At 44.6% G+C, this 22355-nt stretch overlaps 3 protein-coding genes and 1 long non-coding RNA gene across 9 annotated transcripts; 1 reads left to right on the top strand and 3 right to left on the bottom strand.

Annotated features, from left to right (window-relative positions):
* Nucleotides 1-447: 447 nt before the first annotated feature.
* On the bottom strand, nt 448-2174 carry LOC100828378 (acyl-coenzyme A thioesterase 13). The gene is made up of 3 exons (XM_003565922.4): nt 1845-2174; nt 1547-1687; nt 448-846 (listed from the first exon to the last, which is right to left on the bottom strand). Exons 1-3 carry the CDS (start codon nt 2046-2048, stop codon nt 688-690), a joined length of 504 nt encoding a protein of 167 aa, XP_003565970.1. The 5' UTR covers nt 2049-2174; the 3' UTR covers nt 448-687.
* Nucleotides 2175-2655: 481 nt separating this feature from the next.
* Nucleotides 2656-8729, bottom strand: LOC100836323 (subtilisin-like protease SBT4.13). The gene is made up of 3 exons (XM_010234720.2): nt 6531-8729; nt 3080-3125; nt 2656-2984 (listed from the first exon to the last, which is right to left on the bottom strand). Exons 1-3 carry the CDS (start codon nt 8727-8729, stop codon nt 2656-2658), a joined length of 2574 nt encoding a protein of 857 aa, XP_010233022.2.
* Nucleotides 8730-12610: 3881 nt separating this feature from the next.
* On the top strand, nt 12611-14285 carry LOC112270943. 4 transcript variants are annotated; one of them, XR_002963629.1, is made up of 4 exons: nt 12611-13003; nt 13172-13273; nt 13376-13872; nt 13966-14285. It is a non-coding gene; the product is annotated as an uncharacterized LOC112270943 (long non-coding RNA). The 4 variants fall into 4 exon arrangements; XR_002963630.1 differs by having other exon boundaries at nt 12611-13023; XR_002963631.1 differs by lacking the exon at nt 12611-13003 and adding an exon at nt 13086-13104.
* Nucleotides 14286-14334: 49 nt separating this feature from the next.
* On the bottom strand, nt 14335-21330 carry LOC100835704. Of its 3 annotated transcripts, none has more exons than XR_001406396.1 (6): nt 21093-21330; nt 19794-20076; nt 18004-18440; nt 16707-17926; nt 14849-16376; nt 14335-14738 (listed from the first exon to the last, which is right to left on the bottom strand). XR_001406396.1 is itself a non-coding variant. In XM_010232352.2 (5 exons), exons 2-5 carry the CDS (start codon nt 19928-19930, stop codon nt 14949-14951), a joined length of 3222 nt encoding a protein of 1073 aa, XP_010230654.1. In that variant the 5' UTR covers nt 19931-20076; nt 21093-21330; the 3' UTR covers nt 14335-14948. The 3 variants fall into 3 exon arrangements, 1 of the variants encoding a protein (XP_010230654.1); XR_730269.2 differs by having other exon boundaries at nt 14335-14714; XM_010232352.2 differs by having other exon boundaries at nt 14335-16376.
* Between the last annotated feature and the right edge of the window lie 1025 nt (nt 21331-22355).

Genomic DNA, 22355 nt, shown 5'->3' with positions numbered 1-22355 from the left:
TTTCATAATTCTTGTCTCATTGCCTAAAAAATGGATGTATGTATTTCTAAAAAACGTATAGATACAAGTAATATTTCGACAAGAATTATGAAACGGAGGGAGTACTAGCATATTAGATTTTGTACAGTCAACTTTGGCCATTAATATTCATATGTAAGTAAATAATATAAGAATATATTATAAAACCAGATAATGGTACAGCTTTGATGTAAGAAGATTAAATAATCTGTTACTTTCTCTGTTTAGAAAAACATGTTATTTTAGAATTTTGACAATTCCTTTCACATGGATATGTTAGTCAAATTTATAAATTACATTATTTTGAAAATATTTTTCGTAACAAATCCAATGACATTATTTTCACATTTTATACGACCGAGAGCCAAAATTGATGAGGTTTGACCGGACGCGTTCTAGGACGACGTGTATTTACCACCGGAGGCAGTATTAATTAGCAGTCAAATATCTATTGACTGTACGCTCTCTGAAACATCATGTAATTTGAAACAGAAGTAGTGCTATATGGAATTGTATTTGCACGAGAAAAATCACGAGCTGTAAAACTCGAACTCTAGCTGCGACAAACTAATTACATCTACCTTACGGTGAAAATTGAGGCTGATCCGACAATTATTTACTCGAGGGATTACGGCACAAAGGAGTATGAACAACTGATCTGTATGTGTATCATAGTTTGCTCCCTTGGGACCCCTTTGGTCTTGAGGTGGTCATCCACTGCCGGCCGATCGCCACCAGCTCACCGGTCTCCTTCTTCCGGACCTCCGTGGTCACCGCCGTCATCCTCCCTTTATGATCGACCACCCTCCCGTCCATCTCCACTTCCTCCTACAAAAAATTTCAGCAACATTCACTTCATCCTTTAAAAAAAAACTTGCACGCGCGAGTATGAAAAATGCATACAAATTCAGAAGACGAGAACCGCAACTTGTGGGATCTGAGGATTGCAAACAGCTCAAATTGTGCAATTAACGAAAAGGATCTGGATTCTGAAACGGTGAAATGCTTAAATTGGGTCATGTTAAGAATGCTTTTAAACCTCAGTGTGCCATGACCGAAAATGCCATGGCCTTAATCTGTTTGGGGATCTTCCATCTAGGGTAACATAACTGTTGCCTGTTATATTTTGGAAAATGGGAGCCTATGCTGCAATAGCAGAGGAGGAAACAAAAGTATGCAGCCCTGGCGAAGAAACCACATTTGCAGTTTCTTGCCTAACTATTCTCAAATAAGAAGTGGTTGAAAGGTCTCAAGAAAAGCATCTACGGATGGGTACTCTACTCCGACGACTTTGCAATGCACATGTTCACAAGGAATAATTAATCAAATGCTCTTCCTGAAAAAAAAAGGTAGCTTTACAGGAAATATCAGGCTCGCCTACTCCTGGACAATCCAATTTCATATGAGCGGACTTATTTTAATGAACGGAACACAGTACGCAACCTAATCGCCGCCTCAACAGTGCCAATGAACATTAATCTACTTTCAGATATTTTATTTCAAAAAGGAGTAGGTAGAGAGAGCGCACTTTGTGCTTGGCGGGCGAGAAGTAGGAGATGTCGTAGTGGACGGAGACCTTGATGATGCCCTCCACCGACATGATCGCCGCCGCGCAGACGTCGTCCATCACCGCCGCGATCGCCCCCGCGTGCCAGTTCCCCTCCGCGTCCTGCGCCCAAATCCCAACAGAACAAATTGGAAAATGAACCAACGGGGAAAAGGAAATCAATTACTGTACTTCAGAGAGAGAGAGAGGGAGAGCGCAGCGCCCCGGCGCTGGCTGGCTCGAGATAGGCCGGCGAAGGGGGAACGCGCCGCGCACGTACTGTGAGGTGTCCGGGCACGCGGAGCGAGCAGAGGACGCGGCCGCGCTCGGCGAGGGCTACGCGCACACCGGACAGCGGCAGCGCGTTGAAGGCCCTGCGGCCGTCGGCGGCGCCGGCGACGTCCTCCCCGAGGGCGCCGGCGTCCTCCAGCCACTTGCGGGCAGCGGCGGCCATCCACGCCGGGGGCGGCGCTGGGGTGCCCATGCTCGCGGCGTGCGTGTAGGCGGCGTGCCTGGGAATGGGAAGTGGACCGGGATCGTCGATTTGACGGGTGCGACCGGTCACAACGAGGCGACGGGGGTTGATTGCCTACTTGCTTCGGTCTGTCTCCACACTTCCCCGTCGACTTCTTTTTTACCACCACTTCCCCTGTAGACTTCGTTAAAGCGGGAATGCTTTTAAGATATAAGATATAAGACGTAAAAATCCAAATTCTATTGACCGTTAAACTTTGTAAAGTTTGATCGATATGAAAAATACTTCGAGGGGGTTGAGGTCAAAATATTTCAAAGGTTTTTTTTTTGAAAAAATGCCACCGCGACAGTTATTTCGGGACGGAAGGAGTATATCAATGCGCCATGACCACATATTTGATACCGGATCTAGTGATAGTGATAATGGTTTGGCATTGTAGGTTGTTGATTACAATTGTTGTATTCCCTCTGATTCAAATTACCTGTCACAGTTTTGTAAGTGAATATGGAGTCATCTCTAAGTAAGAATGAGAAGCAAGGAAGGAGAAATGGCGGCCCTCCTCGTTATCTTGATAGCCGTCACGACTACCGCATGACGCTAGACAAGAGCATCACGACTACTGCAGGTGATGAGATAGGCGGGCATGAAGCCCGCTACTGATGCCACTGATGTCTGCCCCATCACTGACGGCCATTGCCCTCGATTTTAGAGGAAATAAAAAAATCACGGCGGTGAACACTGCGCTCCTGCTAGCGGGCAGCGTCGGGTCCGAGCCCGGGAGCACATGGCCGTGCCGCGTCTCCCGGAGCCCCCGCACCAGGCCGTACAGCTTGGGCGATGCCGATGTGGAGCTCCTGGAGCGTCGCCGTGTACCGCTCCATCCACAACACGACAGCGTCGCGTTCTGCTCGATCACGATCCGCGAGGCCTGTGGTTCATCAGTAGCTGCAACACGTGCGCACAAGGTCAATCAAGAATTACTCTGTTATAGTCAACTGAATCAAGAAAGTCGAAAAGTTCAGGAGTAAATTATTTATTACGGTGGGGGAAGAGATGGAAGCGAGGTCTGGTTGTCACTCTTGATTCCTGCCGTAGCAATCTCTGCAAGATGAATACAAAATCTCAAATCAAATTACGGTGATTTATCTCCCAGATAAGTCCCGAAAAGAATCGCATGCACACAAATGCCAGGCCATGACAGAGAAATGCATGTAGCCTAAGTTACTTGCCGTCTGAAACTGGCCGATCAAACGAACGAGCACGCCCATGAGCGGCACACTGTTGTAGGTGGTGGCCTCAATCTGCTGGTAGTTACTGCTGTGATCGGCAAAGTTATCGTACTCATCAGGGCCACCAACGATGGTGTCATCCAGCAGGTTCGGGTTGCTCCCCTTCCGACCGTACCAGCTAGAGTACCCCTCGTGGACGGAGCCATAAATTCAACATATTAGTGCATATTAAACAAAAACAAATTTTATATTAAACAAACATATTCTTCGTCCTTGGTTGGACTTGAAGGGAACAATGGACGCGCCACGGTGATGCGCCTCCCGCGGGTACGTGGCGTTGTAGCTGACCATGTAGCTCGTCGCCCTCGGGTTGGAGCCCAGGATGTAGTCCACCTGGGCCGTGGCAAACGCGGGCGTACGCTGGACATTGTTGGAGGAGCCCTTGCCGAGGCAGGAGCACGCGAAGAGGTCGGCCTCGGCCTTCTGCTGGTACAGCTGCAGCTAGTGTGCCGGCGTAGAAAGATTTGCCTTGGATAATGATCCCGGATCCGCTGACCGGTCCATAATAGCCCTTGGCGACCGGGATGCTGGTGTCGTACCCTTCCATGGTGCTTGTCGGCGGAATGAAACAGCCGAGACATAGACGCACCCACCAGATAAGCCAAAGATCATCTCCAACAACATGCTTATATTTTGAGTATCCAAAACCATTATGGGTGGGAGAAAGAGAAAATATGGATATTCAAAATGTCTCCAACTTCTCCAGCATATCCAAAACTGGGTATCCAAAACTGAATACCCATATTTGTCTTCAACCCATCTCAATTCATTAACCGCAAGGGAGCACTATTTTTTGTTGTTGTTTTGACAAACAGGGTACACCAAAGCAGGGGCACAGCCAGAAATTAATTATAAGAAGGGCCAGCACGAAAACTAAAAAACTAAAATTATTCCCTCCGCCACTGCACTAATAAACTTAAACAAGAGGTATGTATATCGTCCTTATTTGATTCGTTATTTAGAAAATGTATTTCTTTGTTACTACTGCCAAATTGGCAGACTACAACACCTACATGTGCATGGTTCAAAACAAATATAACGACAACACCTCGGTGCAATATTATCTGCGGATTAGCTTACCATCCACATAGACCAAGAATTGATACACTAAATTTAAAAGGAGACCGATGAGAAATGACAATATTTTCTGGAACCAAATCATTATCTGGAAAAGGTATTTTCATCAATTGACAGGCTACAACGCCTAGCTAGATTCACACTAAAAACATTTATGTATGGGTAGAAATCTATTATATTATAGGGAACTAAAAGCAATATCGGCGGTACAGAGGGAAGGCACCATGCTGATGATCCACGTCATCGGAACTATTTATGACAGTTGGATCTTATATCTAACTGTCAAGATTCAATGATGGACATATATTTGATGGGCTAGAATCTATTAGATATTAAAAGCAATATCAAGGGTACTTAAATGTTTTAACTCTTAGTTATTAGTGGGTATTTAAAAAATCATAATTATATGTCAATACATGACCCAAATTTTTAACTCTAATTACTAATTAACATCATGGACGAGCGATTAACTGTCTAGCTGCAAAGACCAAAACAATTTAATTAGCTCAGGACTTAAAGTTTAATCCATCACGTAAATTAAACTTTATTATAACATTATGATTCATTATCGTCAAACTTCTGTATGCTAATATAACTTGGCGTAGACACGACATATAACAAACGACCGATTGACCATCATGTAAACTTTAAGTTTGTGTATAGTGTGATATATATCACATATTGTCGACCGTATCAGGTAGAGACCAGCAACTAGATGGTGATCTGAATTTTAATTCCATATAAATAGCTATGTAAAATGAAACCATCAGTCAGGTTGCATTCTAAAATGTCATTCTGGATTACATGGCATAGCAGCAAACGACTAATTGGCCACCATGTAAACTTTAACTGTGTGTGCAGTGTGATACATATCAACTATAGTTAGTCGTCTCAGGTAGAGAACAACAACTGACTGGTTATCTCTAAACTTCAATTCTACATATACATAGCTAATGTCACATGAAACGGTTGATCAATCCAATACAAATGTAAATGCACTGGCCAACTCGTGTTCTAATTGAGTTTTAATTGTAGACTAATTACTATATAAAACGTACATACAAAACATGATATGCTTTAGATTGGTTAATTTTACTTTTATAGGTGCACTGTGGGATTGATTAATATTGCCTTCCTAAAGACCATTCCTGCTCATGATCGAAACTTCTTGTCGTTTTATTACTGTAATATCATATCAAACACAATATACATAGATCATTCAGATTCGCTAGTGCTGCAACGCGCGTCGTCAAGATCTAGCAGACTAAAATGATCTCCTAAATAACATAGATCTGAATCTTCTTTTCCAAGTTGTGTGAATTTTTCATAAACCTCATACGTTAATTTATTCTTGTGCACAACACTTGAGGCTTGAGAGAGAAGAGGGAACTAGCCAACGGTCAATAACTCCGTTAATTTAGGATTCTTAAAAGGATATGCCTTTAATCAAGCACATAGGCTAGGTGCCATACTGCCACGAAACCAAATGCAATTGAACTGGTTTTGTGACATGCTGGTTTTTAACAAGTATTTGCTCTCTACGATCATGTTTTTACTTCAGTGACCAGATTCTTACCCATCTCGAACAATTAGCAGGAGCTGTGCTAGCCAGTGACAATATAATCGTGCCTCTATTACAGAGGAAGAATCGAGGGCTTATAATTAGCAGTTTGCCAATGGCCAATATAATCGTGCTTTAGTACTGTTGGCTCACTGTTTCTGATCCCACGAAAAGCAAGCTCCAGAGGTTCCATGAGTAACCCTATTCAGAAATTGATCCTCAGTCTTTTCGGTTGACAGTTAAGCCATGAAAGATTCAATATAACACCTTTTTTATGTTCTTAATGAAATGTTGAACTTACCAATCACCATACAGGCTTCCATGTCACTCTCAAGCCTCAGCTCAACGATGGTGTACGGAGTTTCAGGCAAAGGCATAAAATCATTCAGAACACGAAATGTCGTGGAAACCCACAAATTGCAGCCATGCATTACCATTGTTTATGCGACACAAAAAAAACAAAAAAGAACACCCGCAACGAATTAAATACATGGGGAATTTCCATCCATCTCATGGCACGGACGTCCTTCCCGGTGACGGCGGAGGAGGAGCAGAGACGAAGACGGCGACGATTGGGCTCCGGACGACGTGCTTCCCTGACACCCAGCTCAAGCTCGCCTCCAAGAAAAGTTCGTCTGCTTGCACGCCGTGGGCGCCAACTGATACACTGAAGGTCTTCTTCTCTCCAGCCTTGGAGAACACCAGTGTCTCGGGAAAGACACGCACCGCCAGTGACTTGGGAGCATCTACCTTCACCGTGTACGTTGAGCGCGCTGGCCCGACATTCGTCACCGTCCGGTTCACGGTGAACGGTGATGATGCCACCGGCACGGTTATCGTCGGGTAGTTGAGTTGCAAGTCACTAACTTTGGGCGACGTTTTGCAGGGCAACCTGGAGTTGCCCACGATGGTTGCCGGGCCGGCATTGCCGATGAGCCAGCAGAGGTAGCCGACGTACTCATCGGCATGGATGTCGTACACCAGGCCGGGGTCTGCAGCTCTCGCAGGGTTCACGTGGCCGGCTCCTGCTGCGAACACGTTGGCTTTCCTGTGCTGCTCGTCCAGGATGGAGCCACCGGTGCTGTTCACAGCATCTGCCGTCGTCACGATGGCGGACTTGATGGCAGCCGGCGACCACCCCGGATGCACGCTCTTGATGAGCGCCGCAACGCCACTGACATGGGGCGTCGACATGGATGTGCCGGATAAGACGTTGAAAGGCCCATACCCGCCGTCCGTCCTTGGCGGCCATGCGGCGAGGATGTTCAGCCCCGGTGCCAATATGTCCGGCTTGAGCACTCCGGGGCCGGAACGGCTTGGGCCTCTGGAAGAAAACGACGCCACAATGGGGGCTGGCCGGATGCCTAGCACTGTGTTATTGTAACTGAGAGCAGCCTTAGAGCTGCTCGTGGATCTCGCATAATTTGTGAGGACGGCGCCGTCGGCCGCGGTCACCTGCACCACGGTTGAGTTGTAGTCGGCAAGAACGGTGGCGTAGTCGATGGCTTCGTTGTTGAATAGGACCACGCCGGCAGCGCCAGCACCGATTATGCCACGGATTTCAGACTCCTGACCCAGCACGAACTCACAGACCACCATCTTTCCGACAACGGAACTTTCACCCGCGTAAGAGCATTGACGCCGTTCTTCGGAGTAGAGTAGCGGGTACAGCTCTGAGCTCGGCTTCACCACCTGGTTAAGTGCTTGTCCCTCGATGATCTTGCCGTTCCCTAGATGAACGGCGGCATCAAAGCTCCGGTCAACCGAGCCCGCGGCGACCGTGAGCAACCACGGCGCGTCGTTGGTGACCGAGCCCGGGGTGGGGCCATTGTTGCCCGCTGAGCACACCACGATGACGCCCTTGGATGCTGCTCTAAACGTGGCCATGGCGATCGGGTCTTGATCGAACCTGAAACTGCTTCCACCGCCGAGGGACATCGAGAGCACGTCCACCCCATCCTTGACGGCCTTGTCCAGCCCGGCTAGTACGGCGGATTCGGTACAGCCAAGAGAATTGCACACCTTGTACATGGCGATGTGGGCACCGGGAGCAATTCCGGCCGCTGTGCCCGCACTAACAGCATGGCTCGATGCGCCGGCTACGAAGTTCCCGGCGGCCGTGGACGAGGTGTGCGTCCCATGACCTTCGTCGTCATCGGAGTTGTCGTCTCCGGTAAATGACATGGCACCGATGAGCTTGTTGTTGCACCGTTCCGCCTTGCACGAGCCTTTCCACCTCGCGGGGGGTGGCGGGACGCCATGGTCGTCGAAGGAAGGGTGCTTTGCGTAGATGCCGGTGTCGAGTAGCCCGACAATGACCCCCTTCCCGTAGCCAGCATCGGTCCAGAACCCGGTGCCGGTCCTCAGCCCGAGGAACTCAGGCGTGTGCGTGGTCATGGGCTGCAACATTCGGTCTGGGAACGCGCGCACGAACCCTGGCTTCTTGGCCACCGCGTCGAGCTCAACGTCGGTGAGCCTCGCGGCGAACCCGCTGAACGCTTCGGTGTAAGAGTGGAGGAGACATGGCTTGCCGGAGACGTCGGCGCACGGGCTCGGCAAGAAAGACTCGTGCCATCGGCGGTGCGCGTACTGGTCGGCCAAGCGCGGTGGCTCGACGAGCACAATGTAAGTGCGGCCAGCCGAGGTTTTCGTGTCATCTTTCTGTACCACTGGAGAGGCCGGATTGACGTAGCAGAGCGTGGGTGTAGAATGAAGGGTGGCCAACAGAAGAAGCGGTAGCAAGATACTGGTAAAAGACACCATTGTAGGAGCCATCGACAAACCTATAACAAGAGGAAGACGATGGTTTATGCGGTATCGAACTATGGATCACTGTGCGATGTTTGTGATTTATATACACCACATATACGGATGATGAACGAGCTGTAGCTAACTTAATTTTGGCAAAAGTTAATCACTTGACTATCATGATCCAGCAGAATAAGTTTGTGCCAAATCTGGATGGTCTAGTAGATTACGTGGCAGGCCAGCTATATACATGCAGGTACTCGATGGTCTGGTTATGAATGTCGGTAATGTATCTGCCCATGTTTACGGGTGTGGGATCTGGAATAACACAGGCACAATCCTTTTAGTAATCTTTAACGGTATTACGTGTCGTAGCTTAATTACAGTTAATATCAATCAAAACAGGAAGCCAATTAAGTTTTTTAATTACTGCGGGAAAAGCTATTGAAAGCTTCCTTGTTGTGTTTATATTAAAAGGAAAATAGTAATATGCACACCAAATGCCATATGATAAGTCTTAGAAAAATTTGGCACCTGTCGGCCCGGCCAGACCTATGTTTTTCAGCCCAAAGCCAAAAAAAAAAAGACCGGCTAGTAGTAGATGATATTACGCTTACCTGGACACAGATTTTTGGGTCCTGTGTGCTAGGTAGGTCGGAATCAAAGGGTTTTCGGTCCACCGCGAAGGCACATGTTGGACGTTTTGGCCTGGTATTGCGTACAAAACGGTGTCTTATACTGGACCCGACATAGGTGGGTTGAAGTTTGATGGAATGGAATTTGATGGAATGAAATTTATGGATATGTTTTGCCAAATTTCGATAGTATTCCCTCCGATCCTAAATTGTTGTCGAAATATTACATGTATCTAGACGTTTTTTAAGAATACATACGTACATATTTGGACAAATTTGAGACAAGAATTTAGGATCGGAAGAGTACATTCTAGTGTTCAACGAGGATGAAATTTTGCAGATTTGGATCGATCAAACAATTTTGCGAATTCATTCCGGTCTCAGGTTTGGTTTTCAGTGATAAAAAAAGTATTAGAGAGAGGCTCAGCCGTAAACATCAGCAACTTGTGCCACCATCCAGGAAGAACTTTGCGGTACATGGGCCAAACTGTGGTGTCCTCCCTGATAAATGGATTCTGCACCTGGGCCAAAACGGTCAGATACGATCATGTACGTGAGAGGCTTCGGTCGTATACCACGCCTAGGAAACGGGAGCCGGAAGGAATTTTCGCTTATTGAAAGACTTTTGCTTGCTACACTCCCTTTTAAGAAGATTACAAGTTTGATGCAAATCAATGTTGAAGTATACCCTCTTTCGAGTGAGCGAAAAACACAATACTAGAACAAAACTCCTTGATTTCTTTCAAAGAAAAAACTCCTTGGTTATCCCTAATTAAAAAACTCCTTTGATGCACGAGTACAAGCTAGCTGCTAGGTACATGTGTGATTGGTGGAAACCAAATTCGTAAGCTCCACTTCAATTGAACAACCTAGTGCTACCTCTGTTTAAATACATTCAAGTTTATTCTAAACTATCGCGTGGACATTAGTAGTCTTAACTTTGTTCTAAGTCAAATTTGTTCAAGTTTGACCAAATTTATAAAAAAATCTTCAAACATCTAGAACTCTAAATTAGTTTTATTAAATCTGTCACTATATATATTCGTAGTATAATCATTTGATATTGTAGATCTTAATAGATTTGTCTATAAATATGGTCAAACTTGAAGAAGTTTGACTTAGGACAAATGTTTAGGAATGGAAGGAGTAGAACATATCGAAGCAACACAAGGCGGCAATAAAAACACACTACAATACATGGATCTCTTTAGTGATATGAGTATGATATCAGTTCGGCAAGCAGGGTGCCTCCTACGGTGCAGGCTGACAATGAACCAATCCAACATCTATCTGGGGTTTGAAGAGAAATGTGGATTAATTAGTCTAACTACCCATCAGATCTCAATCAGTATTTCATAATTATTAAAAAATCACTACATGATGGACCTCGAGTAGCTTACTTCCCGTGAAAAAGCATTCCTAGCCTAAAACAACAGCGGTGAAAAGTGTTGTAGGGATGCGCATGTCGGATATTTAAGTTGCCCTAGATTTGATGAGCATTGTCGTCTACACGTCTGTGCATTGCCGATAGGTTGACTATTTGCTGATAGGTAGTTTTCCAAACACTCATAAACAATTCTCCAGTGACCTTGCTTTGTGTGCACTCACATGCTCCCTCCATTCCACAATAGAACGTGTATAGATTTGTACACTTGGACCAATGCAGCTCTCGTTTTTAATGTCTGACCACTCATATTGGGTTAATAATAAATGAATGTGGGTAGTTACTGGCCGGGTGCGGGTAACAAGAGAAAAATGAGGTGTATTGTGGAACAAATGAGAAAAATTTATACACGTTGTATTGTGGAATGGAGGGAGTACTTGATACTTACAAGATGAATCCGTGAGAATTTTCAAGATTCTTGGAGTTTGTTTGGACCCGAATGAATATTTTCTATTTTAACTATATAAAACCTATTTCTAAAATCCATGAAAATAATTATTTGATAGTTTTATATTTCATAGAACTCAAATATGAATTCATATTAATTTTATCAAAAATTTAAACATGCTTTTGGATTTTCTGTAAAGCCCTTTTAATGTGAAGGATTAATTTCGATGTTGCTCAAAATGAGCCGAAATTTTTACGGTAGGTAGAGAAAAAGATTTTAAGCCTGACCTTAAAATTTCATAATTTTTGGAATTTATTTGGGCCCCAAAATTAACAAATTACAGGACTGAGGATATGGATTTTGAGAAAATGAAATTAAATAGGGGCCACGTGGCTCATTGTGATTCGTCGGTATCTGTCAAACTTTATCGGACCGTGTATATCTTCTGAGATTATCTACTTTATGAAAAGAAAGGGGATTGGGTCGATAAGTTACACAGCTACAAAATTGGATATGAGTAAGGCCTATGATAGAATTGGATGGGGCTTTTTGAGGGGAATGATTTGTAGGATGAGTTTCAGTCCTGTTTTTATTGAGTTGATGAGTAATTGTATTAATACGGTGAGTTACAGATTCTGGGTGAATGGAGAGTTGACTGATTTTGTCATCCCTAGTCCCATATTGCCCTACCCGGTCTCTTCCTGTTATGCGCTGGAGGCTTATCGGCTTTACTAAATAAAGCAGAGAGACATAACATGTTGAAACAGGATTAAATTCTGCCAACCAGCACTGTCTGTCAACCATTTACTGTTTGCAGAGGATTCGCCGCTTCTTCTGGAAATTCATGTAGCAGTTGCAGAAATCAATCCCAATCTTCAGTTCTATGAACAATGTTCTGGGCAGATAATAAATCGGGATAAATCTTCGGTGCCAATCAGTGCCAAAACGAGGCACAGGAAGTTAAACAATCAATAATGCAATTTTTGGGATGCAGATGGAAGCACAGAGTGGGAAATACCTGGGGATGCCGGCTTATATTGTTGGCAGATGTTTTGCATATGTCAGGAGAAAGTTTGCAAAGGAATTCAGGGCTGGAAAGAACATTTGCTCTCAAAGGCAGGAAATGAGATATGTTGAAGGCTTGTTTTGACCTGACAAAGAGTCTTTGTGATGACATTATCCAGATGATTTACCGAGAGCATTAAAATTTAGCAAGATCATTGGTTACTGAGATGTGATACCAGGAGATCATCACACAACGTGGCCCCAATGAACTTACCTTTGTGTCGCTTGCCGCGAGGAAGGGTCACAGACTCACAGGGCACTTGATAGAGACCAATTGACGTGACAGAAGCTTTGGGAGTTGGAGGGCTCTCCTGAAGTACACATCATTTCCTATGGAGGCTTGCACATAACAGCCACCCTCTGTACTGCACTGTTTGAGGACGGGGTGTCCTCTTTTCCTAAAATGCAGAGATGTTAGAAAGAGGTGCAGGGCGTTGCGGCCGGAAGAGGTGAGGTTGCAATTACTGAATTGTAACTCGGCGAAGGACTGTGTTCATGCTCTACTGAACCTGAAGAAGCTATCCGGTCGTTTGCCTGATTCTTTGGGTTCAGATAGGATCCATGGTGATCAGTGATTTAACCGTGCATGTTAGTTAATGGAATACGGAGGGTTCCATTCAGAAAAATAAAGGGCCATTCCCGTCGCCACCATGTTGTTTATTTTTTACTACTGCATTGTTGTTGGGGACGGAAGATCCGAACCTGAAAACATAATCAAGTTTCTGTCCTGGAAGCGTCGAGAGGGCCACGTGCCCAGGTGCGTCAAGTTCCCCCACCGTTGAGTATCTCTACTACACCTCCCTCTTCCTCTTCCTCCATCGATCTCTGCCCCCGCTCGCCATTAATCCATCCACCACTGTACTATCTGCCTCGCCCCGATTTCGATCTGGTTTTCCTCTGATAAAATGGCTGCTCCTGTGTGCAGGATTACAGACACACCCACCATGCGTGTTCGACAACTTCAGCGCCAGCGTGTCCGTGGACGGGAGCATCGTCAACCTCGGTCTCTGGGAGTGGGACACCGCAGGTAAACAAAAAGATCTTCCCTAGCTTCTTGACTTTCTCCCCCAACTCCGATGTGGAATGTTTCCCTTTTCCAATGGTAATTTACTAATTTGGGTGGGTTCAGGTCAAGAGGATTACAGCAGGTTGAGGCCTCTGAGGCTGAGCTTCAGGGGAGCTGATGTGTTCATCCTGTCCTTCTCCCTCACCAGCGGAGCAAGCTATGAGAATGTTCACAAGGAGGCACTCAAATTTCATTCTTCCCTACCTCGGTTTTTGTTTTTCAAGGCAAGGATTACTTCATTTTATTTGATCGAAGCTATCAGCTGCATACTAATGGCCTGAATTTCTTCTGAGAGGTGGATGCCGGAGCTTCGCCGGTTTGCGCCTGGCATTGCTGTCGTCCTTGTTGCCTTGTTGGGACCAAGTTGGCTATGCCATATGTTCTTCGTGACACGTTCTTTCTATGCTTGCCTTGTTTGCTGCCATTCAAATCCACATATGAATTTGGTATCGTATCAAGTAGCAAATGCAATGTATCTGATGGATGTTGACAGAATATTAAGGCTGTGATTCGACCTCCAAGGCATAAGGAGACAACTAGAAAGGAAATTCAGACGGTCGGTAAGGCCGGGTTCGAGTCTATCAATCACAAGTTGTTTTACACCAAGTTCTCAACCTGATTTCCAAACTGACGCTTCCATTTGGCAATCTTAGGGATTACTTCGGCGGAAGTGCTTGTTTTGTATAGCCGTGAAGAACATTGCAGTCTTTCCTCGTAGCGAGCAGCTACAAGAACCTCCTAGTTCTCTACTTCTCTTGTGCACTCTAGTGAAGCAATTTTGCCACCCCGATGTAGTAAAATCAGATGATTAAACGCTCCTATGGATGATACTTCAGATCTCCCTCTCCCTGTGTGCACGCATGTGTGAAAAGAAAAACAACCCCGAGTCCTCTTCGCCTCGAATTGTGGTGTCTCTTCTTCTAGTTGTAAAATCCCATTGAAGACAATCTAAGGGAATTATATTCCTACGAAATCCTCATGATAATGCGAGAAGCAACATTAACATTGCATGACTAGCGAACTGCATAAAAGTATAACCAGGTATTTGACCATCCTTATAAAACAACATTCGGTAGTTTACAACATCTGGTAGCTAACTTAAATCTACCGATATTACCACTGACCATAATCCTTTGAGAGTAAAATAACGACAATTTGGAAGTTTACATCATCTGGGAGCTAGAACTAAACTGCCAACATTACCACTAACCAACCATGTTTTCCACCAGTCGCGACATTTGTAAATACCTTATGGTAATTACAAGACGGACCAGCCACCAAGACCAAAAGCTTACACATTTTCTTTTGCACAAAACAAGTACGATATGATCATCGCTTTCCGCACAACCTTAGGAAGATTAACTTCATCTTGGCCAACTACATTACATATATAAGCTGGAGCCTGCAATTTCAGAGCCCATGGTAACTGTAATCTCTCCATCCAGAAAGGGAGCATGCAACATCAGTAGAGTACTGTCTTAAGTAATGGCTCATTTCCAACAAGGTGATATTTTTACAAGAAAATAACCACCTTACCTTCCAAAAGGATCAAGCAAAGCCTTCCTGTTGTAGTATTGACTGTTTGACACCATATAAATATGAAATGTATGATTGTAAATGTATCAGAATATATGCTTCATAGGTCCTCCCTCATATACTCATTATCATCGCTAATTACAGTGAAATCAGCTGGGTTTCTGTTGGTCGAGCAGAATTCCTGTCTTACCAGGCTATCCAAGGGATTGGTAACTCTCCCTTGGCCTCCCGTCCAAGGTTGAGCTGTACTGCTCCTCGCTGAAGAAAATCCTGGACTGGAACTAACAGAACCCAACTGCAGACCATTCCTTCTTGCTGAAAACATTCCGGAGTTCAAGATCTCAACATTTTCCCTTCTGTTCATATCAAATGATGTTATCCCATTGGACACCCCTATTCTGTAACCCGGCTGTGTCCCACTGCTCTCTGGCCAGTTTGCAATTTCCTGCTGCAGTGAGGGATTGTACACACCAACTATAGCATGTGGGCGCAACGGTCTGGTCATATTTTGCTTGAGCTGATGCAGTGATAAATCTTCCAATGTCAACGGAACCTTTCCATTTATGTTACTTCCATATGATGCCCTTGCTGATCCAATGTGCTGATTATGTGCATTGTGGAAATTCCGAAGTTGAAATTCCATCTGGCTCCTGTAAGACTCTGCTAACATTGATGACTCTGTCAGTCTCAGCAGATGAGCAGCAGGTGTTGTTTCTCTTGGACCAAAACCTGATGGCCCATCATTTGTTCGATCATACAAGCTACCAGCTTCCATGGCTGACACTGTACTTTGGAGAGTTCTTGCCTGGAACTGGTTGACTGCTCTATCTGCAGAGTGACCAGGTGCTGAAATTACTGGCTCCTGAAACGGATAATAATTATTAGAAGCTCCCACCACAGAAGCAGAAGTTAAGCCAACTGCATCAATGCTAGTTCTGAATTGAGCACCACATGTTGGGGTTGATGAGTCCCTTGGAGCTTTCTTGAAAGAGTCCCACATCGACTTGTTTGATTCTTCGTGGCTCCAGCAGTTAGCTAGTGCTTCAGTACTAGACTGATCCCTATATTGCGATAATAATGGCGAGGTTCTGGCGATAGTGACTACTTCCGTGGACAAATGAGTCCGTGGTTCCTGGGCAGAGTTTATATTACCAGCAATCTGTAATTCAAGAGGATGCATACTGGTAGCCTGTGTGGTGGCTGCTGCATGATCCTGTAATGCATTCTGGTAAATTTCTGGTGCCGAAAGCTTCTGCTGGGAAGTAGTGTCAAGCACAGACACATTGTTTGGACCATCCTTGACAGATATTATGATACAGTCTTCATCTTCACTTATCTTGGATTGAGAAGAATCAGTCTCATTTATCAGTGATCTCTCATCCTGATTTCTCGCAACCAGTTCAACAATGTCATCATCCATTACAGCCTGTTTTCCATGCATCGCTTCTTGCTTTTGTTTCTTTTTCTTCTTAGGCATTTTCTTGTCCAAGGTAGTCACATGTTGGATACCACGCTTACCCAGCGAAACCTGAGATGATAAATTAAGGGAGAACGTTTATCATTTATGGTATTTAGCAGAGAACCTAATTTTCACTGTGAAAACAAATATTGCACTACTGTAAAAATGTAATACATGATATGGATTGAAGATTGGAAAATTTTCATTTAACAATAAGATCATCAAAGCACATAGTGTATGCATCCTGTTTGTCATATTTCCGTACAGAGTTGATATTTCCTTCTGATAAACTGATTTTCTTAATTTAAATAAACCAAAATTTCACATTATTCATGAAAAATGGGAACAAAGAGAAGCTGACTGTCTATCCCTAAGCAACACAGTGTTGTTAATTCTTACCTTTGACAGGCGCTGCTGCACAGAGCTTCCAGATTCCATTTGGCATTGATCATCTCTCCAGAGTATAGCTCCATTTTCAGCGTTTGCATTCCCTTGTTGGGCATTAACAGCTGAAGGAATCTTCCTGTTACTCAAACTCATGCTGTTTGCCTTGGACAAGGACCTCTGTGTACAGTTCTCAGATTCAATTTGGCAAATGCCATCTGTGTTCTGCAAATTTCTCTCCAGATTATTGGTGTGAACATTTTCATCACCTTGCTGAGTACTGGTAGCAGGTAGCACATTTTTCTTGCTACCGGAAGAAGCATCAAAACCCTTGTGTCTTGAAGAATCCTTTCTCCCAGTTCTTAACTTCTTAGGGATATTTTTCGTCCAGTCCCTAAGTAAAGGTTCCTCAACGACAACATCAACTCCGTTGTGTTTTGACTTATTAGCAATTTTTGACGAGACTCCTGCCACCGACTGGTGGCTGACCAGAACAACACTATCATGCTGGACATTGGCAGTTGAAGTCATTTTCCTCTTACTCATGGTTTTTACCTTTGATATGGACCTCTGTGTGGAATGCTCAGCTTCCGTTGGGCTCATGTCATCTGTGCTCTGCATATTCCTCTCCAGATTACTGATTTCAATACTACCATCACCTTGCTGAGCACTGGTGGTAGTAGTGTCTTTCTTTTCCGTCCTCGTTTTCTTGGGGACGTTTTTCACCCAGTTCCCAGAAGGATCGTCATGTGCACTTCGATCCTCCTCGCAGAGATCAGCATCAACTCCTATCCCATGTCCAGAACCCCCTGCCTGGTCTTCTTTTATGATTTCAGATAGTTTACGCTTTCTTCGCTTTTTCTTGCCTATTTTTATGACTGGACCATCAACCCTGGCAGTTGATTTGCCTTTCTTCATAGATCGAACATTTCTGGCTGGAGCTGCTTGTTCACAATGACCACTATTGCAGACCTGATCACCTTTCTGCCCAGATACTGGTTTAGGAAAATTGGGAGTAGTGCAGACAACATTTGGAACCTCATTGGTTTTAATAGTTTCTTCTGCATTCGGCTTTAAAGTTGGTTCAGGAAATTTTGGACTGGATGGTATTGCCATACTGTTTCCATCTCTGCTTGCTCTAATGTGAGAATCTTCAGGTATTGCCATGACATCCACAGAAGCATTATCTGAGATATTTGCAGTTGCGTCAGGGTTATTGCATGGCCGCTGTAAATCTGCGGATACAACAGCTACCGTTAGCTCATTTTGTAACGAAAATTCCTACTTAGAAATTTAGCAAGCTCTACCATACCTTTCTTGGGTGAACTGGTATTCGCCTCAGCAACTCCACAAGGTGAGTTACATTTGGAATTGCCTTCTGGTGTAGTACTCTTCAAAAGAGTTGATCTATCAGCGTTCTTCCCTTGAGATAATTGTTGTGTGCAAGTATTTTCGCAAGGAAATAAGCTTCTGAAATCAACACTAGTAGGCACTAAAGCACTTCGAACAAATTTAATAGAGCAACCATCACTTGTAACATTCTTCCCCATAGGAACAGTTCTAGATGTTGCTCCTTGATCTGCCATTTTTTCCTTGTCCAGGCACTTTGAGCAATCCCATCGTGGAAAGTTTGGTACTGAAAATGGGCGCGAATTGATATGGTGTTCAGCAAATCGTTGCTGGCCTTTAAAAATCTGAGATAGAGAGCAGAATTTTGGATCCGTCTTCTTAACAAGAGCAACATACCCTCTGGCATAAAAAAATCATCAATAATAGTCCCAGCATATGCATTAAACATGTGTGTTTCAATGAATAGACAGAGTAAACTCATGAAAGGACTACAAAATTTAAAAACACTTCGCAGGTCCATTCGTATCTTGTACCACAAACCTTGTGGTTCAGACAAAGGGCCCTCATTGACATGTGCAACAACTAATGAGTGGAAAAAGGAAAATGTTCGATCTGCTGTACAAGACTTAGAGATAATACAAAGGTCGTCCGTTTTATCTATCATCTTTTTTGAGAATATAGGAATCAGATTTTTTTTTATATCTATAATTTTGTATATTAGCCTTAACTGCATGTAAACAGTATGACAAACAACAATTTGATGCATATGACTAAAATAATCGAGCATTTTAGTTGCATTTTAGAATATGGACCAAACTAAATCATATCAGAAAGAACTAGGCCATGGGCGTATGCTAGTTAAGATGCACAAGGAAAAAAAAAAGATAGCACCGATAGGACATGCATTCTAATATATTCCTGAAGGAAAGAACAGATATTTTATAAAACAATTAGGATACAGCTGGTTTTCTCACCAACAAGATAAGGAATAGATGAAAAAGGTTGCCTTTTCTGGAGGGGAAAAACATACCCGCAGAGAGATCGATAGATACATTAATTAGGAAAAAGCTAGTATATCAGCAATAAAGGAGTTCACTAGTGAAGGACAGGTTAATTAGTTATAGCAACCTGTTGAAAGGGGTGAACTGTTGATAAATTAATATGAACTATAAAATCTCTTGACACTGCAAAGTGCAAACTGACTAAACTTGGAAGTCTTCAAACATGTATACAGCAATCGTGGAGAGAGGCAATATATTTTAACTTGTAACAAACCCATTTACATGCAGATCCTATAACAAATACTTACATCCTGAACCTAGCTATAAGAAAAATGGAACAAAATTAGGTGCGATACTGCTCAGCTGGTTCAATGAAAATGTCGGGGAACAATTCTACAGAATTGCCTGAATGAACGCATGCGACCAAACAAACAAGAAAAATATTAACATACGCACAGTAAGCAGTAACTGGTTGATAGACATGCATATCTGTAGCACTGATGCATCCATGCATACTGAAGACTTCAGTGATCGATGTAAAATATAAAAGATACATGAAAAAACAAAGTACATAACAAAATAGTTTGCATCAAACCAGACAATTAATTAATCTTATATATGCATGCTATAGCGCCTACGATGGCACACATAGATGACCATGTAACCTGGTCAAACAGTGTTATATTATGGCATGATAGGACAGTTAAAAAGACCAGCTAGCTAGCATGCATCTGACTACAGAGAAGAATACCTTAGCGAGAAATGCTCGCATGGCTGCACTGCTGGCGTGCCATCAGTTTGAGCGGCTACTGCATCCTGAGGATCAGGTAGTTCTGAAGCAGCACAAGCTCCTGCACCTCCATCGCCCTTTGCTGCACCCGCTTCCATTTGTACTAGCTACCAGTTGAAAGAGCACAACTTCCTGCAGATCAATCCTGTTACTTCCCAACAGAACGGAACGTCACCTCCTCAAGCACCGGAGAGCATCCGCTTGCAGGATGGAGAATCAAATGACAGATGACCACACTGAAAGCCTGAAGCAAAGAAGCAGGATTAGACGAGGAAATAAACACAGAGTCAGGTCCATGCAAGTAAATACATTCGGTTCATGGGATATAGAGAATAACACGATGAAAAGCTGAACATCACGAACGGAAAGTAACACGAAACAAAACTATAGTAATAAATGCAACCCAGCCCACTAATCCTCTGGGCAGGCAAACACGCAGAGCGCTGATGCATGCGTGCGTGCATGAACAAGCCGTATACATACTCACACCTGCAAGAGTTTAATGCTTGCTAAAAGAATGCGCCTAGCCAAGGAAGCAAAGCTGCGCAGTCCACAGGCCGACCTCGCTACTGCCCTGCGAACATTTTTTTCCGCGACATGCGATATAGACGCGCGGCCACGGCTTCAACGAGCCACGGAGTTGAAGCCCCAGCTCGAGTCCCGAGAGGCCCATGCACAGCTGGATACACTGACAAGACCCACACAGACAAAAAAAAACAAGCAAGGCAAACAGTAAAGTCCGCCCCCCAACCCAACCCCCGTGAGCCTGCCCCTCTCCCTTCCCAGAGACCCCCCCCAGTACTGCTCTGGACCGGGCGAGAGCATCCTCGCCGAGATCCATGAAATGATAGCCGTGAAACCTACGCAAAGGAACAGCGATCCTTGACGGGGGAGGAAAGACGAGCAGATCCCCTTCCGAGAACTGCCTGGACCACGCCGCCTCCACACGCCACAAAGACCAAATCTTCCTTCAGGAAACCATCAACAGAGAAGGGGTAAACATATAACCGTAGATTAAGCGAAACAGAGATTAAATCGACGGAGGGAAAAAATTTTTACCTACCGGCGTAAATCTACCGCAGGGCCCTAGACAGGAGCCAAAAGAAACGGAAAGATTTGGCCCGAGAGGCAAGGAAAAAAAAGAAAAGAATACCGAGAGATTGCGGGGTGAAAACGACGGAGGAGCCCCTGCCCACGCCAGATCCACCGTGACAAGCAAACGAGATTAACAGAGACGGGATCGAGTAGATCAAACCAAACCTGCGACGAGAGAGAAAGGACAAGGATCCCGGCCCGCCCGATCCACGGCGAGCGACCGCGCGGCCGCCTGGGAACAGATCGCCGCGAGGCCAGGGGCTGCGCGGCGGGTCGGCGGCGGGAGTTTGGTGGGAGGCGGAGTCGGGGAAAGGCGCTTGCTTTAGGGTTTTGGAAGAGACTGGCGGAGAGAGGGCGAGATAAAGGGGAGGACGGATGGGTGAGGAAGGACTGATGGAGGAGAGGAAAAAGGAAGGAGATGGAGCGGGGTACTAATCACCTGTGCTGGCGTCTGTGTGGGTATGGATGTTTCCTTCCTTGGGAGGTGAGCTGTATGTGACCTGGCCCACCGCGTCAGCCACTGCCCATGCCCAGCAGATTGCTGTGGAAGGCTCCTCGCGCCCTCGCGGCCGTCTCTTCCGTGTTTGCGTACCGGGTTTCGGTGGTCTTTAAGGTCATGTATAACGGGGTGACGTCAGTTTTTTCTTAGCGATGTCATATAGGATAAAAGCTGATGTGGAAGAGAGAAAAATGAAGAAAAGTCACAAGTCTTGTCTTAATTAAGAGATGATCTCTTCACAAGAATGATAAGACAAAGATAAGACAAATTTACCATTGTACTAGATTTCACCTTTTCTTAGCATTTATTTAGTTAATTTTATTCATCTAAACATTAATTCTAAGATAGAACACTAAGAGATAACCCATTGTACAACATGTTTTGTTGTCTTTTCTAATTGACGTGGAATGACTAAGATAAGACAGTCTTATCAACCATTGTACATGCCCTGACTGGCGTACGGGCTCTCGGTGGTTTCTGACGCGGATCGTCGATCCTTCTGTATTTGCGTCCAGGCTTTCGGTGGTCTCTGACGCGTATTTTTGGTGGTGCTTAACGCGTACAGCTGCGTATCAGAATTAAAAAGTTTCCATTTATCGCGAACAGTTTTTGGATACGAGCGATATTGTTTGGTAGCGGTGGGGTCCGACTTTTGACCGATCGATAGACGGCTAGATATGGATGGACGACGTATTGCACCGACACTACCGGCCAACAGTGTATTTGTCAACTTGTGTTCATCTGTATATCTCTCATTTATATGTTTTTCCAAGATTTGATGTGGTGTAGATATGTTGCTTCCACTGATGTATTGATTGTAAAACAAAAGGCATTGCTTCTTCGACGGGGCGATGCTTAGGTGATGTACGGCACACTCACTGATGCGTGGGACCGGCCTCACATATCAGTGACTGTTAAGTCACGCACCG

Source organism: Brachypodium distachyon, chromosome 2 (assembly GCF_000005505.3).
Source record: "Brachypodium distachyon strain Bd21 chromosome 2, Brachypodium_distachyon_v3.0, whole genome shotgun sequence".
Lineage (NCBI taxonomy): Eukaryota > Viridiplantae > Streptophyta > Magnoliopsida > Poales > Poaceae > Brachypodium > Brachypodium distachyon.
Note: the sequence above shows the minus strand (reverse complement) of the source record. Positions and strands in the feature narration are given on the sequence as shown.

Bases quoted from the DNA above. Each gene is read 5' to 3' on its own strand.
- LOC100828378 (XM_003565922.4), bottom strand. From the start codon at position 2,048: ATGGGCACCCCAGCGCCGCCCCCGGCGTGGATGGCCGCCGCTGCCCGC. The intron at 1,688-1,844 runs GTACGTGCGCGG...ATTTGGGCGCAG, and splicing joins GCGTGCCCGGACACCTCACA to GACGCGGAGGGGAACTGGCA. The intron at 847-1,546 runs GTGCGCTCTCTC...AATTTTTTGTAG, and splicing joins TCTCGCCCGCCAAGCACAAA to GAGGAAGTGGAGATGGACGG.
- LOC100836323 (XM_010234720.2), bottom strand. From the start codon at position 8,729: ATGGTGTCTTTTACCAGTATCTTGCTACCGCTTCTTCTGTTGGCCACC. The intron at 3,126-6,530 runs GTCTTCGTCTCT...TTGCTACGGCAG, and splicing joins TCCGGAGCCCAATCGTCGCC to GAATCAAGAGTGACAACCAG. The intron at 2,985-3,079 runs GTAATAAATAAT...CACGTGTTGCAG, and splicing joins CTTCCATCTCTTCCCCCACC to CTACTGATGAACCACAGGCC.
- LOC100835704 (XM_010232352.2), bottom strand. From the start codon at position 19,930: ATGGAAGCGGGTGCAGCAAAGGGCGATGGAGGTGCAGGAGCTTGTGCT. The intron at 17,927-18,003 runs GTATGGTAGAGC...TTGTATCCGCAG, and splicing joins TACCAGTTCACCCAAGAAAG to ATTTACAGCGGCCATGCAAT. The intron at 16,377-16,706 runs GTAAGAATTAAC...TTATCATCTCAG, and splicing joins TGCAGCAGCGCCTGTCAAAG to GTTTCGCTGGGTAAGCGTGG.